Source organism: Pseudophryne corroboree, chromosome 6 (genome assembly GCF_028390025.1).
Source record: "Pseudophryne corroboree isolate aPseCor3 chromosome 6, aPseCor3.hap2, whole genome shotgun sequence".
Classification (NCBI taxonomy): Eukaryota; Metazoa; Chordata; class Amphibia; order Anura; family Myobatrachidae; genus Pseudophryne; species Pseudophryne corroboree.
Window position 1 is genome coordinate 770,664,006 of NC_086449.1, and position 17,230 is coordinate 770,681,235.

The 17,230-nt window shown below is 51.1% G+C and overlaps 1 protein-coding gene across 1 annotated transcript; it reads left to right on the plus strand.

Annotated features, from left to right (window-relative positions):
- The first annotated feature begins 5,347 nt into the window (after positions 1-5,347).
- Positions 5,348-11,535, plus strand: LOC134933433 (uncharacterized). The gene is made up of 2 exons (XM_063928638.1): positions 5,348-5,838; positions 8,401-11,535. The coding sequence occupies exons 1-2, from the start codon at positions 5,361-5,363 to the stop codon at positions 9,291-9,293; spliced, it is 1,371 nt and encodes a 456-aa protein (XP_063784708.1). The 5' UTR covers positions 5,348-5,360; the 3' UTR covers positions 9,294-11,535.
- Positions 11,536-17,230: the final 5,695 nt, after the last annotated feature.

Genomic DNA, 17,230 nt, shown 5'->3' on the forward strand with positions numbered 1-17,230 from the left:
TATACTCAGAGGGCTGGCATTGATAACATAGCATAAAGTGTCGGGGTCGTTCACATGTATGGTGTAGGGACTAGCGGTCCCTATGCTTTCTTTTATGGTCTGGTCAAGCGGTTTGTATAATCCCAAATTAAGCAGAACTAACCTAACATGATGGAATGTCACTTGTCTGAATGATCCTCCATAATGCCGGCTGTATAAGTGTATATGTCTCCTCTCTCATTTGCATAAAGTGCCACCAGCACATTGGAGACCGATAAATACTTAAAAGGCGACACAGGAATTCTTGGGACTAATAGCTGGCACTATGCACTATATAGCTTAGAATGTGTTCTTGTATTACGAAATGATAATGCTATAAACAAAATGCTATGTAATGTATACTACCTTTATGCTAAATTTACTTTGGAGAAAAGTAAAAGTCAATGGCTTTAAAACAAGATGGAGGACTTGGTGTCTGGTGTAAATGCTCAACAAAGCGTATTAATATAATACATACCCCTACAGCCCATATACGTGAGGGATAAAAGAGGGTAAGAAAGAAAAGTGGGGAGAGAGAGGAAGAGAGAGAAAAAAAATAGAAAAAGATGTGGAGTGAAAGGAAAGGGGGGGGGGGGGGGGGGGACGAAAAAACAAAAGATACGATAAAGGAAGAGAGAGAAAGGGAGCTCAAAAAACAAGAGGGGGAGAGACAAGGGCATGAAGGGGCAAATTCAGCAGGGGGAGAGAGATGGAACGTGGATGGGGAGAAAGACAGGAAAAGGAGAGGGGGGACAGGAAAGATGGGGGAAGTAGGGAGAGAGGAAGAGACAGAGATGTGATAAGAGGGGGGCAGAGAGAGAAAAGATAAGAGGGGGTGGCAAGTGAGGAAAGGCAGAGGATAAAAAAGAGAAGAAACGCTGGGCACAATAGCTAGCAACTATGGGAATGATGGGTCTAAACTATTAGTATCTATATAACCAGACTATACAACAAATATCTCCAGTTACACAGTTGTACACAACTAATAGTCAGAAATGCAAGAAAAAGAAGCTGTGGACATCTCCAGTGTGCATGCGCAATCACTCGGAAATGGCTGCGGCGGCCATTTTCCAAGTGATATCGGCCTGCAGTGATTGGTCGTTGTTACGGGACTCCGGAGTGGTAAGTATAATATATAGGTGCACTGTGAACGGTGTGGGCCTCCCTGGACCCAGGGGCCCATGTGCAAAGCACACACTGCTCCATTATAGAAACGCCAATGCGCGTCACCATGGTGGTGTGCCCAAGAGTGTATCTAGTGGTTCTGGTGCACTAGGCTGACTCAGGGTCACTTGCCCTCCCATCATGCACCCCTATCATTGCCTTACACACCAGTAGCACATGCACAAAGCACTTGTCTACAGTACTATTCAAGGACAGAACACCCAAGTTTTTCTCTGTGGGACAGACTTGTCTGTGGGGTGGACACTTGATGTGATAGGTACTAGGTGGGAATGCATATTAGCTCAAACATGTGCTAAGAACCTCACTTATACTCCATGGGGGTAATTCTGAGTTGCTCTCAGCAGGAACTTTGTTAGCAGTTGGGCAAAACCATGTGCACTGCAGGGGGGGCAGATATAACATTTGCAGAGAGAGTTAGATTTGGTGAGTTATTTTATTTCTGTGCAGGGTAAATATTGGCTGCTTTATTTTTCACTGCAATTTAGATTGCAGATTGAACACACCCCACCCAAATCTAACTCTCTCTGCACATGTTATATCTGCCCCCCCTGCAGTGCACATGGTTTTGCCCAACTGCTAACAAAATTCCTGCTGCGATCAACTTGGAATTACCCCCCATGTTAATTGTGGAGATTATCAGTATTCTTATGAGTTTATTCATCAATGAGTGATAAATTTCACTGTGAGTGATTAATTGCACCAGCCAATCAGCTCCTAACTGCCATGTCACAGGCTTTGTTTTGAAAAATGACAGTTAGGAGCTGATTGGCTGGTGCAATTAATCACTCACAGTGAAATGTATCACTCATTGATAAATGAGCCTGTTATTGGTGCTTAGAGTCAGATGTGGCTATTCTTGCTGCTGCTGCTGCTGCTGTTGCTAGCTTTTGCTGTACGCAATTGCGATTATATGCTAATTTGGACAGAAGCTAACCTGAGCATAGAGACGTTCACTGCCATCACATAATTTCCGTCCAACACCGTGTAACTGCTGATACATCAGTACCATCGACGCAAATCGGGTGAGGTCGCAGTCTGAGTACCTCTGTAGATGCACAGGCTGAGACGCAGGGGGCCGGGACGCAGGGGGCTCTCAGGGAGCAAGTAAGATCTGCTAATGTATGCACGCCCATAAACGCCATCTGAATGGCCATGACACGCCCGCGTTTACCCAACCACTTCTCAATACCACCCCTGTCACTCAGGACGGGATGTACTGATGTAAATCGCCGCCCATCGCCGCCCTGCGCCACGATGCTGATCGCATATGTACTAACATATGCGATCAGCATTGCGGAGGACAGCTCTTCCGATAAGAGCTGACCTCCGCGATGCGCAGCGGCTGCCTGACTTCCGGGATTCGGCCCCAGAAGTTAGTCTGCGCATGCGCGGGGAGACGGGGCGGCCGCAGGGCATGCTGGGAGGGATCCGAACGGATCCCTCACACAGCGCCACGGAGAGAAGCCCATAGGCTTCTATGGACTATCGCCAGCTAAAGCTGGCATACCCCGCCGCGGCGCTGACCTGGCGGCCGGGGGATAGTACATCAGGAAAATGCGGTAAACGGGGTTTACCGCATTTTCCGCTTAGTACATCCCGCCCTCAGTCTGTGACAAATTTCTCACTGCGATCGCTATAGCAATTCACTCGGCGCGTGTGTACTGCGGCTCAGATGCATGCACAGTAAGAAAACATTGACTATGTGCGTACAATAGACGCTTTGCGGCCCCATCTGAATCAGGCCCAGTGTGTGCAGCAGCTGTATTTTTTTCCCCTGCAGTTTTCAGGTTAGGACTGTCCTGCCTAAATTGGGAGAGTTGGGAGATACTGGGGAAATGTATCAATCCTTGTAAAGAGTGAGGAAGTGGATAAGTGGAGATGTTTCCGACCGCACCTATAATTTTATAGAATGCACTTGATACGTGCTAGTTAGAGAAGCTGGTTTATTGCTATGGGCAACATCTTTACTTGTCTATTTCTCCACTCTTCAGAAGGTTTGGTACATTACCTCCATTATCAGCTACTGACAGAGACAAGACATGGTGACAGAGCTGTTTCTAGCGGTGAGCGAGCCGTGCCATCACATGGGACACCCGAAGCAACACCTGCTTGCTGCTATCCAGCTCCCCCTCCTTCCTTCTATAGTACTTCGCTCGTGGGGGGGGGGCAGAATGTCGCAAAATGACATGGTTGTTTCGTGACATCATTTTACGACACTCCGCCCCCCGAGTGCAGTACTATGAGGGGGAGCAGGATAGCAGTGCTGGCTGCCTGGCCCCAACAAGTATACATGAGCATTACACACCCCTGGCAACGAGCATGACACCCAGAGCCAGAGCATGAAACCGCTGGCAACGAGCATTAAACACCCCTCGCAACGAGCATGACACCCAGAGCATGAAACCCCTGGCAACGAGCATGGAACCCAGAGCATGAAACCCCTGGCAACAAGCATGGAACCCAGTGCTTGAAACCCCTGGCAATGAAAAGGTAATTTAAAAGTAATTAAAAGCATTACTGTAGGCATATTGTATCACGGGCATTGCGGTGTGTGGCAAAATATGTTGCAGAGGGCATAATATAGTGCAAGGGGCATTACTGTCTGGGACTTAATATAGTGGAATTTGTTTCTTTCCTGTGGTGCAGGGTCAAAAACCTGTTGGTGCAGGGTCAAAAACTGGGGTATAAGGTAGTCTTTTCCTGTGAGGCCAAACCCATTTTTTTAGGCCACGCCTCCTCTCCATGTCTGGCGGTTAACAATTTAGAATGTCTATAGGGGTGGTGCATTTTTTTTTACTGTTCGCACTGGGTGGCAAATTGCCTAGAAACAGCCCTGGTCCCAGCTCTATCTATAGGTTGTTAAGTCAGCAAAATGCAAATTTACAAACAGTGTGGGATGGCGACACAAAAGCGAGAGGATTGCTCCTCCGGAGATGGAGAGAGAATTGACTACATAGGAGAGTAATGAGTTAAACATCCTGTGAGGGGTGGACCTAGCTGTGAGGTAGTACAGCCTTAGGAAAAGGGGGAGGGTTAGGGTATATATAGGCTGGAGTGGCCATTTTAGGTCTCTTTGCTTGCTGAAATTTCTTGTGAGTACTGCTTGGCAGATTTTCATTTAAATTCATTCGAATTTAATTTCATTCGTTTAAATTTACAAGTTTATTTAACTTGAAAGCATGGCCTCCAGCCGCCCACGCCGGTTCGCTGGCGCCCCAGCCCGTTACCTGTCTGGTGAGGCTGGCCCCGGGGCAGGGGTGCCCGGCTCCGATGTGGCCATTTCTTCCCCTGGGGCCCCTCTGAGAACTAGGGGTACGGAGCGTAGAACCCGCTCCGCTGGGGAGATGGACGGGTCCCCCTCTACGAGAGGGCGCACTCGGCGGTCCGGGGCGGCTGGGCAGTCTGGCCGCACGGAGTGGGGCGACCAACAGCCCTCACCTCCGGGGTCGGCCAGGGGTGCCGGGTACACGGGCGCCCGCGGGCGCGCGTCGGCGCGCCCTGCCGGGCGCCTTTCGGCATCCGCTCTGGTAGCTCCCGCACCCGCTCTCTTGCCGGGGCCGGGTAGAGGCCTCAGGCGGGGGGCGGGAACCGGTCGGGAGAACGCTACGATCCGGGCTGGGCCTGTTGCGGTGCCCAGCGCGCGATCGACCAGGAGCCTAGGCCTGCCGGCGGGTGCTCTGGGAGAGACCGCAGCTGTGGGCGCTCAGGCAGCAAGTGGTGGGGCGCGCGCACAGCGTGCGCGCGCGCCCACACGAGGCTCCGGCGGCGTCTCTCGCGCACGAGTGCGCGCAGCGGCGCCGCAGCCCTCCGTGTCCCCCCAGCCCTCTTCGTTACGGCCGGAGTCCGGCGCGACGAGGGGGGGGAGGAGGCCTGGCAGGGATCAACCAGGTAGTGGGGTGATCTATAACAGTGGTGCTGGGGACCCAGTACCACGGGCAATTATTTCCTCACGGCGCGGGGCCAACCCTGCTGGCGGTGCTGGCTCCGTCAGGCGGGGGGTGGGCCTCAGTGAGGGGTTAGAGCAGAGGTCAGGCATCACTCCAGGGGGGCGGGGGCGGGGTGGGTCCGGAAGTATACCCGTTTTTAGAGACCCTGGCGTTATTTGCCCCCCCCCCCCGGGCCGGCCTGGCCGCGGGCAAGATGGGTCTGGGTTGCCTATGCCCAGCGGTGGCTCTAATCGCCGCGTGCCCCCGGCAAGGCAGTCATCAGGTGACGACGCGGCGTTACAAGGTCACGCTGAACCGCCCGGGGCGTTCGCGGCGGCCCTTGCCACGGTGGTGGCGGCATTGGGTCCGCTCGCCGCGGCCCCGGAGCTCGAGGGCGGGTCCAGGGAGGCGGCGGACGGCGCGGGCGCAGGTGCCTTTTCAGCCGCCCAGAGGGTTGCACGCGCGTGCCGGGAGCTGGGGGCGGCCGCAGCGCAGCTGCATTTACAGCCAAGGCGGGACGAGAGTTTGCAGTCACCTCGCACGCCGGCCTTAGGTCGGGCTGGGCACACGCCATTTTTGTTGTCCGGGGCCCCTCCCCCTTTTCTGCCCACAGATGTTCAAGCGGATGCAAGGGTGTCGGAATCGGAGGACGAGGATGTTACATATGTCGCGACTGAGGAGTCTGGATCTGACCAATCTACGGCTTCAGGTGAGGCGGAGCAATTGGGGTCGGTTTCTAGTACGCCCTCGGGTTCGCGCAGCTCTTCCCCTTCCTCCTCCTCTTCCTCTTCTTCCTCTGCTTCCTCCTCTTCCCTTTCTTCGGCAAAGTCCAACGTCAGTAGTGCGACAAAGGCGAAGAAAAGGGCGATTAAATACGCCAAGAAGGCGGCTGGGCAACAGGAGAGGCGTAAGAGGCGAAGGCGGCTTAGCAAAGAATCTCGCAAGGCCAGGAAGCGACGCGACTTGCCAGGCGTGGTCCGCTGCGAATATACCGCTGTCATGCGGGGGCTTAGGGATAGCTGCAGCAAGAGTATTCGCAGGGGGGACTACGTAGATGTCTTCGTCTTGACTAAAGACGCTAAAAAAGAGTTTAAGGCGGCAACCGCTAAGAAGGGCATAGGGGCCGAGGCGTTCCGCACGTTTGATAACTGGCTGGCGGGGTTTTGGGTTTTCGCGGCTTGCTACCTTGAAGACAGGCCAGACGAACATATGAATGTCATTCGGTACCTGCATCTCGTGCACGATATGCAACGCACGTTGGCGGGTGACGAATGGCGTAGGTATGATGAGGAATTCAGAGAGAAGCAGGACGGGTTACACGTTATGGACTTCGGTTTCAAGGACGTGGAGGTATGGCTTAAGGTCACCAGGGCCTCGCAGCAGGCCAAGGAGCCCCGGAGCGCAGGGGCGGACGGACACCGTGCTGGGCCGTCCGCCCATGCGCCCGGCGCGGACGGCGGGTCGGCCAAGCCGGGTAGGTCGGCCGTCCGGGCTGGGAAACAGCCCGCAACGAAAGGATTATGTTTCGCGTTTAACAACGCTGCATGTTCCTACGGCAAGCAGTGTCGGTTCCGTCACGCTTGCCTCCATTGCGGGGGTTCCCACCCTGCCTCCTCCTGCTTCAAGAATACTCGGCAGGGTCCCCGTTCTAAGCAATCCTACTCGAGAGGGGCACCCGGCGGGGGCGCCCCACAGGGCGCCAACGCCAATTAGGTTAAAGGCTATGAGTAAATGGTTGGATTGGTATCCGAATAGGGAGGATGCCAGGTTTTTATATGCAGGTTTTAGTTTTGGTTTCCGCTTGCCTGTTGCGAGCGATGTTACAGTTCGGGCACAGAGGAACCTCCAGTCTGCTCGGGCCTTGCCTTTAGTGTTGCGGGAAAAGGTCGATAAGGAGGTCAGGCTGGGCAGGATGGAGGGGCCGTTTGCAACACCCCCAGTGGCGGGTCTCGTCATCTCCCCGGTGGGGGTGGTCCCCAAGAAAACACCCGGTTCCTTCCGACTGATCCAACACCTTTCCTACCCAGCGGGGTCCTCGGTCAACGACGCTATACCTCCGGGTCATTGCTCGGTAGTGTATCAGTCATTTGACGAGGCGCTTAATTTGGTCCGCAGCTACGGCGCTGGGGCCCTCATGGCAAAGATTGACGTCGAATCCGCTTTTCGGTTGCTACCCCTCCATCCGGACTCATTCCGTTTTATGGGTTTCCGGATTGGATCGGAATATTTCATTGACAAATGTTTGCCGATGGGATGTTCTGTTTCATGCTCGTATTTTGAACGTTTTAGCACCTTCCTGCATTGGTGCGTGGAGTCTTCGTCGGGTGGGCACGGGGTTGCCCACTACCTCGACGATTTCCTTTGTACAGGGCCGGCGGATTCGCCACGGTGCGGCAACTTTCTTTTCAGTATACGAGCTTTGTTTTGTCACTTCGGAGTGCCAGTGGCCGAGGACAAAACGGAGGGACCGGTGTCTTGCCTCTCATTTCTGGGAATCGAGATCGACACGGTGGCAGGCGAATGTCGCCTTCCTTTGGACAAAGTGGCTAAGCTTCGCGAAGCCATTGGCCAATTCATGGGTTCGCGCAAGGTTAAGCTGCGGCAGGCACAATCCTTGCTGGGCATGTTTAACTTTGCTTGTCGGGTCATCCCGATGGGCAGGGTTTTCTGCCGGAAGTTAGAAAGAGCGACCGCGGGGTGTGCTAGGCCGCACCACTTTGTACGCTTGCCCGCTGAGTTAAAAAGGGATCTGGCTGTATGGGCCTCGTTCCTGGAGGATTTCAACGGTGTGCGCATATGGCAGGCACCAACGGTCGACAGCGCCAGATTGCAGCTTTTCACCGACGCGGCAGGAGCCTCCGGTTTTGGTTGCTATCTTGAGGGATCTTGGTGCGCGGCATCATGGCCGGCGGGCTGGCACCAGGCGGGTTTGACTAAGGACCTTCTGCTCCTGGAACTCTTTCCCATCATGGTTGCGCTGGAAATCTGGGGCGAGCGGCTAGCGCATCGCCGCATCCTGTTCAGATGCGACAATCTGGGCGTGGTGCACGCGATTAACAACCAGAGGGCAAAATCGCTGGTAGTGCTTCGGGTGCTAGGGCAGTTGCTGCTTACTTGCCTGCGCAGGAACGTGTGGTTCCGGGCACAACACGTACCGGGTTTAGAGAATGGGGTCGCTGACGCGCTATCACGAGGGCAATGGGAGAGGTTTTACTGGTTGGCTCCTGAAGCCGAGGAACAAGGTTTTCATTGTCCCGGTTATGTCTGGCAGGTCATCGAGCCGGACTGGAAGGTCTAGCACTACGTTCGGTAGCGCCATCCACGCTTAAGGCTTACAAGCAGGCCTGGGGCGAATGGGAAGAATTTGCTAGAGGACGGAAGCAACGAGGTAAGAGCGGGCATCGGATGATGCTTTCTTTTATTTGGCAGCTTTATGTTTCGGGTAGGTCTAGAGCGGTGGTGTCCCGGTACTTGGCTGGCATTGCATTCTTCTGCAGAATTAAGGGTGTTCCCGATTTGACGAAAAGTGGCATTCTGCTTAAGGCTATGAAAGGATGGGCGCGCGTGGCGCCTACGCCGCCTGACAGAAGGCGGCCCATTGATGCGGCGTTGCTGCCAGGCATCATTGGGTCGGTTGGAGCCATCGCATCATCTATGTTTGAATCGCTGCTTTTTAGATTGGCGTTCTCTATGGCTTACCACGGCGCCTTTAGGATATCGGAGTTGGTAGCGCCTTCTAAGCAAACTGATTCGCGCATGCTAGTAGAGGACGTAGTGGTGAGTGGGAGGTCCTTGCTGTGCAGATTGCGACGCTCTAAGACGGACCAGGTGGGGAAGGGCCGATGGGTCACCCTGGTTCCGGCACTTGAGGAGAGCATATGCCCAGTACAGTTGGCAGTACAATATGAGGCAGTGAGGCCCGACTGTCGGGGGTCGTGGTTGCTGCACTATGACGGGCTGCCAGTAACGAAGTTCCAATTTCGGTGGATGATGGGTCGCTGTCTGACGAGCATGGGCCTTTCCCCCTCCCACTTCGGTACACACTCCTTCCGCATTGGGGCTGCTACGGCGGCAGCGGCCGCGGGTTTTTCGGGAGCCCAAATCCAGGCGGTGGGACGATGGAAGTCGTCCTGTTATAAGCGGTACATTCGCCCCGTCGCCTGAGATACTTTGCTTAAGCGTAGCTTGCATCAATAAGTTAGAGTAAGATAATGTTTTGCTTGGTGTTATGCATATGTTATGTTCGCTGTATGTTGGTTCGTTTACCCGTGTGTGATCCTACTCAGGGATTAGCCACTTGCCGCTGCGGGCGTGAGCCGGCAGCGGGGGTCTGGAGTTATTTTGCGATTTTTGCCTGACTTGACGGACTGAATTCTAATCTTTAATTCGGCTAATCTGTTCTAATCAAAGTCCCTCAGCAGGTTTTTATGCTTTCACCTCCAGCTGAGTTATTTCATGTTTTACCCCTTTTTATACCCCCCCCCCCCTTGTTAATTTCGTTTTGATTCTTTTGCCTTTCCCTTAATGTCTTAATGCTTTTACTTCAAATTGGCTAGGAGCTCGGGAGATCGGCTAGGCCGTGACCGCTGCGACATTAGGAAACAATAAAAAAAAAATTCTTTTGGCAGATCCTTCAGGTTAACATAATACATGCTATGGCGTAGAATTATAGTAACACATTTTACCCCTTTTTCCTTCCATTCAGGTTGTTTCGCTGATGGCTTGTCCGTTTGGGTGGTCGGCCACTCGTATGTCTTCTGGGCAGCAAGGTTTTTGGCCTCTGATACTTCTCAGAGGTTTCCTAGAGGTCAGGGAATCAGATGGCTTGGTTGGCGAGGTATGATGTGGACAGATCTATTGAGTAGACTAGTCAGTCAGGCCAGGAAGCATGGAGTTCCCAAGGTTTTGGTTGTCGACTTAGGTGGCAACGACCTAGGGAAGAGGACTTCCTTGGAGCTACGGTGGGCCATGATACAAGATCTGGCAAAGGTGGCCGCAGCATGGACCAATTGTATATTGGTATTTTCCCTGATGGTGCCAAGGTTGAGTTGGCGAGGTGTGGAGGACGGACGCGTAATAGATGAGGCCAGGATAAAGGTGAATGGGGCGGTGGCGAAGTGGGTCTTGGCCCACGGAGGTAAAGTCGTTCGCCACCCTAAGATTCGGTTCCGAGACAAACACCTTTTTCGGCCTGATGGTGTGCATCTATCCAATGAGGGGATGATGTTTTTCCTAGAGGATCTGTTCCTAGTGTTGCAGGAGTTAGGGTAGTTTATGGTGGCGGTGCGAGGACTCTGGGATGGAGTCCTTCGCTGTTGGCGGAAAAGAACGGCAGTTTGTAGTTGTATGGTTTTTTATAGGTAGTAAGTTTCAGTGTTATTATGGTTTAGGTGCACTCACCTCCATCGACTTAATGGCCGCTCGACCACCCATCCGGGAGGCAGCGGCAGGGCACCCAGGAGCGGTGGGAAGTCACTGTGGGGGTTGTGTTGACACCTATTACCGGTTTGGATAGGGTGCTGGACGGTTCCGGTCAGTTTACCAATTTAAGTTTACCAATAGTTTAATAGAGCCGTTCTTTTTTCTGCCACCATTATGCCGGCTGATTCGGCATCTTAACAAAATTTTCCCAATTACAGGTTTTGCTATGGTTAGGGTCAAATAAATAGCTAGCAATTTTTCTGCCAAAATCATGTCTCCGTGTCTTTATTTACTGGTATAGAAGGTAACTAAGGTTTACTTCAATAAAAGGGGTCCACCAAATATCACTAGGATGTTTAGGAGAGAGAATTGACTACATAGGAGAGTAATGAGTTAAACATCCTGTGAGGGGTGGACCTAGCTGTGAGGTAGTACAGCCTTAGGAAAAGGGGGAGGGTTAGGGTATATATAGGCTGGAGTGGCCATTTTAGGTCTCTTTGCTTGCTGAAATTTCTTCCCGCCCTCCCGCCCTAAGGGTAGAGGTTGTTTTGTTTGACGCGGAGTGCATTGGCGGTTAATTGATTAGCTGTTTTCATTCGTTGGCTACTTATAGGCGGAAAAGAACGGCAGTTTGTAGTTGTATGGTTTTTTATAGGTAGTAAGTTTCAGTGTTATTATGGTTTAGGTGCACTCACCTCCATCGACTTAATGGCCGCTCGACCACCGATCCGGGAGGCAGCGGCAGGGCACCCAGGAGCGGTGGGAAGTCACTGTGGGGGTTGTGTTGACACCTATTACCGGTTTGGATAGGGTGCTGGACGGTTCCGGTCAGTTTACCAATTTAAGTTTACCAATAGTTTAATAGAGCCGTTCTTTTTTCTGCCACCATTATGCCGGCTGATTCGGCATCTTAACAAAATTTTCCCAATTACAGGTTTTGCTATGGTTAGGGTCAAATAAATAGCTAGCAATTTTTCTGCCAAAATCATGTCTCCGTGTCTTTATTTACTGGTATAGAAGGTAACTAAGGTTTACTTCAATAAAAGGGGTCCACCAAATATCACTAGGATGTTTATAGCACAGCGGCCTATTACTCGCAAATCTCTCATGTCTCACTCATCTCTAACTTTTTCTACAAAACCTTCTTCATCAACGGAATAAATCTTAGGGGCAGATCTGCAGTGTTCTGCTAATGTGCAGCGAGGCAGGCAATGCTTTTTCATAATAACAAGGCAGGCGCAGCTTTGAATCCTGGCCATGGTTACACTGTTGCTATGGACTGGTATTCATTGTACTCCTAATTTAAAATACAATTATTAGCACACCCACTTGGTGCTTTCTGATCATCAAGAAAAGCATTGCAAATTCTTCACTTAGAGAAAAAAATCTATTTTTGCTATCACTCTTTAGCATAAGAAGCTGGTGCTAGGTTTTTGGGTTTGTTTGTTTTTTTTTCATATTTAAATACAGCACTTCTTCATAGTAGTTTATTAAGAAAAAGCTTCACCCGAGAGGACAAATTGTACAATATTGAAAAGCACCTATTGCCTACTCACAGTAAAAGCAGCCATTTTGTGTGCCTAACCAAAGTTTTTTAGATGGCAGCCTGGGACGGTTTAAGAGAAGAGAGGACCCATGTGCAGGCTTCGTGTGGGCCCCAATCCAGAGCCAGCCCTAACCAGTTTGATCATGCCCAAGATTTTGGCTGGTGCCCCCTATTACCGCCGCTGGTTCCGCCTCTGACCCTGCACCCTTCTCACAGCAGAGCACCCATCACCCAACAGTACAGAGCACAGCAACAGCCGGCAACATCCATCCCCCCTCAGAAAGGGGGAGAGAGGGATCGAGAGAGAGCGGAGTGACAGAGAGAGAGAAAAAGAGAGGTGTGAGAGAGAAAGAGACTGCAGAATAGAGAAAGCAGAGTGAGAGGAGAGAGAGAGAGGCAAGAGGGGAGAGAGAGGATAGAGAGAGAGAAAAGTGAGACAGAGAGGGTTGAGAAAGAGGTGGAGCAGGGTGTAAGAGAGAGGAGAGGGAAAGAGGGAATGAGAGAGAGAGTAATAAAGAAAGAGAGTGAAAGAGCAAGAGAGAGAGAGAGAGAGAGATGGGGAGAAAATGGGATTGCGAGAGAGAGTGAGAGAGGGGGGTTGGGCGGGAGCAGGAATAGAAAGAAAGAGAGAAGTGAGACAGAGAGAAGGATGAGAAATAAGGTTGTGAGAGGGGGGCTGGGGAAGAGAAAGAGAATGAAAGAGAAAGATGTGAGACAGGGCTGAGAGAGAGCATTGAAAGAGGGAATGGGGGCAACGGGGAGAGAAAGAGGGAGTAGGGGGAAGAAAGAACGAAAGAAAGAAAGAAAGAAAGAGAGAGAAGGGGGTGAGAGAGGGGGCGGGGGAAATAAAGAAAGAAAGAGTGTGTGTGTGTGTGTGTGTGTGTGTGTGTGTGTGTGTCTTTCAGTACAAGCGGCACTGTGTACCTCAGGTAGCGGTAGGTCACCCTTCTCATCAGCGCTGGCAGCAGTGGGTCCCCCCTTCTGGTTTTTGTGGGATCATGATGTTAAGCAACAGCATCAGAGAGGGGAAGATAAGGTGAGAAGAGGGGCTGGATTGGCTGGACCGCCTCCTCCTGCTAATACTGCACTGACAGTGCTGTGCATGCCCCTGCATTGCACCACAATGCCGCAGATCTCTGTTTAAAAAAAAAAGTGTCAGAAACAACATGGGGATGTGAACGGGCCCGTGTCCATGTGCACCCGCCACCTCCGTCCGTCAGCGCCTCCAGTCACCACAGTCACCCCCCCACACACACACACACACACACAGCCTGTTTCCCCAGTCACCTCCCCTACACACACACAGGCTGTTCCCCCAGTCACCTCCCCTACACACACACAGGCTGTTCCCCCCAGTCACCCCCCCTACACACACACAGCCTGTTATCCCCCAGTCACCACACACACAGCCTGTCCTCTGAAGTCAGTATGCACTAGGGATGGCCATCGGTGGGTTATCCATTGATGGTTACCATCGATGGTACCATTGATGGATAACCTATATAGTGGAAAACCATCTGTAAGGAAACCATCGATGGTTTCACCCATAGATGGTCACCCTCTACTTTAGTACTGAGATAACCGCGGGCCAATCAGGGCCCAGGGGTGTAGCTTCGTGGGTGTTGGGAGGCACCTAGTAGAAAAAAAACACATATATATATATATATATATATGGTGAGTAGAAGGCGGCACTCAGGAGACTTTCACAAACGTAGAAAACGTGCTTTAATGTGCATCAACGTTTCGGGAGACGCACTCCCTTCCTCAGGACACAGCAAAACAAGTGATAAACAGTGCAGAAATATACTTAAATACCTTACCATCCCCTGGCTCGGCCACCTCCGTCACGGCCAGCGGCGTCCCGGTCCACGGAGCCCGCACTTCCGGATTCGGCTAAGCCCGCCCCTTCCGAGTGACGTCGTTCCATTGCCGGGCGACGCGGCCACGGGGAGGGCCCACACGAGCAAGAGACCAGCGTTGTCATGTGGATGTATCACTGTAGCAACGAAACAAGACAGAATGAACATAAACAACAGTGCTAATCTGACCACTTGCGTGGATGTATAAAATACATGATCCAATGTTTAAAAACCCATGGTGCCTGAAGACACACACTGCTATTCGCAATATGTGATATAGAGAACACTATGCCTCATAGAAAATTGTGTACATAAAAAGTATATACCATAAAAAAAAAAAAAAGTAAAGTGTTGAAAATATCGAGACACATGCTGCTAACATTAATGTAAATGACGCTAATAGGTAAGCATATGGAAAAATACCCTACAGGTCCCCAAACCTCTGCCCTAGATATACGGCCTACATCGGAGGGGAGAGGGGAGAATCTCTCACAAATACATGGGCCACTGTGAGTGGACCTACATGGGACCTATCTGGCACGGAGATCTGATATAGCTTCTCCAACCAGAATAGTTTTGATGCAATGTTTTAATGTGCTGTGAATAACTCATTGCATATTATGATACCGGGAGAATAAATACTCTCTTTCATGCAATTAACCCTAAACCTGCATCCTGTCTCAAAGAAAGCAACTCAAGCTTAAGTATTCATTTAGACCGTGAGGGTTGATCGTATCCAGCTTCTGGATCCATCTCGCCTCCAATTGCAACAATTTTTTTGCTCGGTTGCCGCCTCGTAATGAATCAGGAACCTGATCCACTATTTTATAGCGAACCGAGGCAAGACTGTGGCGCATCTGGGCAAAATGGCGTGCCACAGGTTGTTCGCTACTCCCTGACACTAGTGCTGCCCTGATCGCCGACCTGTGTTGGGCCATCCGTTCTTTGAATAGACACTGGGTCTTGCCCACATAATACAGACTGCAGGGACAGATCAAAACATAAATTACATACATGGAGCTACACGTCAATGGTTTAGGATTCTCATCTTTTTCCCAGTATGTGGGTGTGAGATGGAATCCCCCGTCAGCATGTAGCTGCACGTGGTGCAGCCCAGGCATTTAAAGCAGCCTGCCTTACGTGTCAAAAAATGTGTTGTGGGCCGTATCTTTGTAAAACCCGTGACATCATTCTTAACTACAAGGTCTTTGATGTTAGAACTGCGAGTGTAACAAGGCATTATTCTGCTATTCTTTAAACTTGATAAATTGGGATCTGAAGTGATCATGGGCCACAATTGCTTAACTTTTCTATTGGTCCTTCTGCTAGAGGTATTAAACTGATTTACCCGGGCGATTTTGGGGGCAGAGGGCACTGGATCTTTAACCTGTAGTAGTTCCTGTCTACTTAGGGATTGAGCCCTGGCGCGTGCTTTCTTCAACAGACCTGGCGGATAGCCCCTCTGTAGGAATCTGTTAGTCATGATTTCTAGCTGGGCCTCCAGTTCCTCAGGGGCGCTGGTGATTCTGCACACCCTGAGGAACTGGGAGTATGGTAAGCCCTGAATTAAAGCTGGAGGGTGGAAACTGTCGTATCTGAGGAGTGTATAGCGATCCGTGGGCTTGGAGTACAATGTAGTCTGCAACTCACCTCCTCGCACCAGGATCTTAGTGTCCAAAAAACATATTTCAGACCTGTGGGTGGCCAAGGTGAACTTAATCGGGCTAGATGAATTGTTGTGATCCTCTACTAATTCGACCAAGGATCCCTCGTCCCCAGTCCAAAACAGTAGAAGATCGTCTATATACCGAGTATATAGGAAAATTGACCTGGCAATCTCAATATCCTCAAAAAAAGTTTGTCTCTCCACCTCCCACATGTATGTATTGGCTAGCGATGGGGCCACCGCTGACCCCATCGCACAGCCGGTCTTCTGAAGGAAGAACCTGCCATTAAACAAAAAGTAATTATGGCTGAGGGTGTACTCCAGTAGATTAACGAACAGATCCACATCCGGGCCCGTGTACCTGGGATTATTGGTAATAAGATGTCTCACGGCTACTAGCCCGGCCTGGTGTGGGATGCATGTATAGAGGCTGGCCACATCGAGCGTGGCCAGCACCGTGCCTGGTAGAATGGGCCCTAACTGTGCAAACTGTCTCAACAACGCACTTGTATCTTTCAAGTGTGTGGGAGTGGCTTGAATGCAGGGTTGCAAAAAAAAGTCTAGATATCTAGCAATCGGCTCACATAGTGAGCCTCTGGCTGAGATAATGGGGTGCCCGGGCGGATGCTGCGCATCCTTGTGGAGCTTGGGAATTGAATAAAAGACAGGGACTACTGGGTGTGGACACAGCAATTTGGTGTAGATGTCATGAGTGATCAACCCCTCCTCTTTGGCATGTGATAACATCTGCTCTAATTCTACCTTAAACTGAGCTGTCGGATCGCCATCTAGCAGAACATACGTCTGACTATCTGAAAGCAATCGATCGCATTCCGCTATGTAATCATCAGTGTCTAATATAACAATGGCACCCCCTTTATCAGCGCCCCTGATGATGATGTCCTGTCTGGCGCTCAAATCTTGGAGGGCGTCATGTTCTTCTTTGGACATGTTCCTATATACATGCGGGGTAGGATCGTTCTGCAGATGTTCCAACATCCGTGTGAATGTTTTAATGGCCGCATTTTGCGACACTGGGTCAAAATATGTGCCAGAGGTCAGTCCTTTTATCAGCGGTGCAGACGTCTCTTTCTGTCTATGATCAACGTGCTTGTCAACATGCTCTTTGAGTTTTAAACTTCTGTTGAATTTGAATGTTTCAACCTTCCATTGGAAATCGTCTGGTGATTTGGTGGGTACATACGACAGTCCTCTACTAAGGACAGCTGTTTCTGCTGTCGTTAGTACTGAGTGTGATAAATTGAAGATTAAGTCCGACGCGGCCTGGGTGGTCTTCCTCCCCGCCTGCCGCCTCGACTGGCCACCCCGTCTGGTGGGTTTCTTCTTTTGCCGGAGGCCAGTGCCCGGGTGACCGCCCCTAAGGGGACACCTTGAGAAGACACCGCTGAATCAGAAACAGCTGTTTCATCCGTTTCACTTGCAGAGGTGCTTGCTTGAGGTCTCTGGGTCCTTCGTCTGTATGCTCTCTCCGTCTTTCCTCTGGTTGCCACACCTGTGGCTTTCGCTAACCAGGTGTATACCCGATGTTGCTCATAATCAGCTTGTACTTTAAGCAGTTTAGCCTTCTTGTATTTGAGCAACTCGAGCC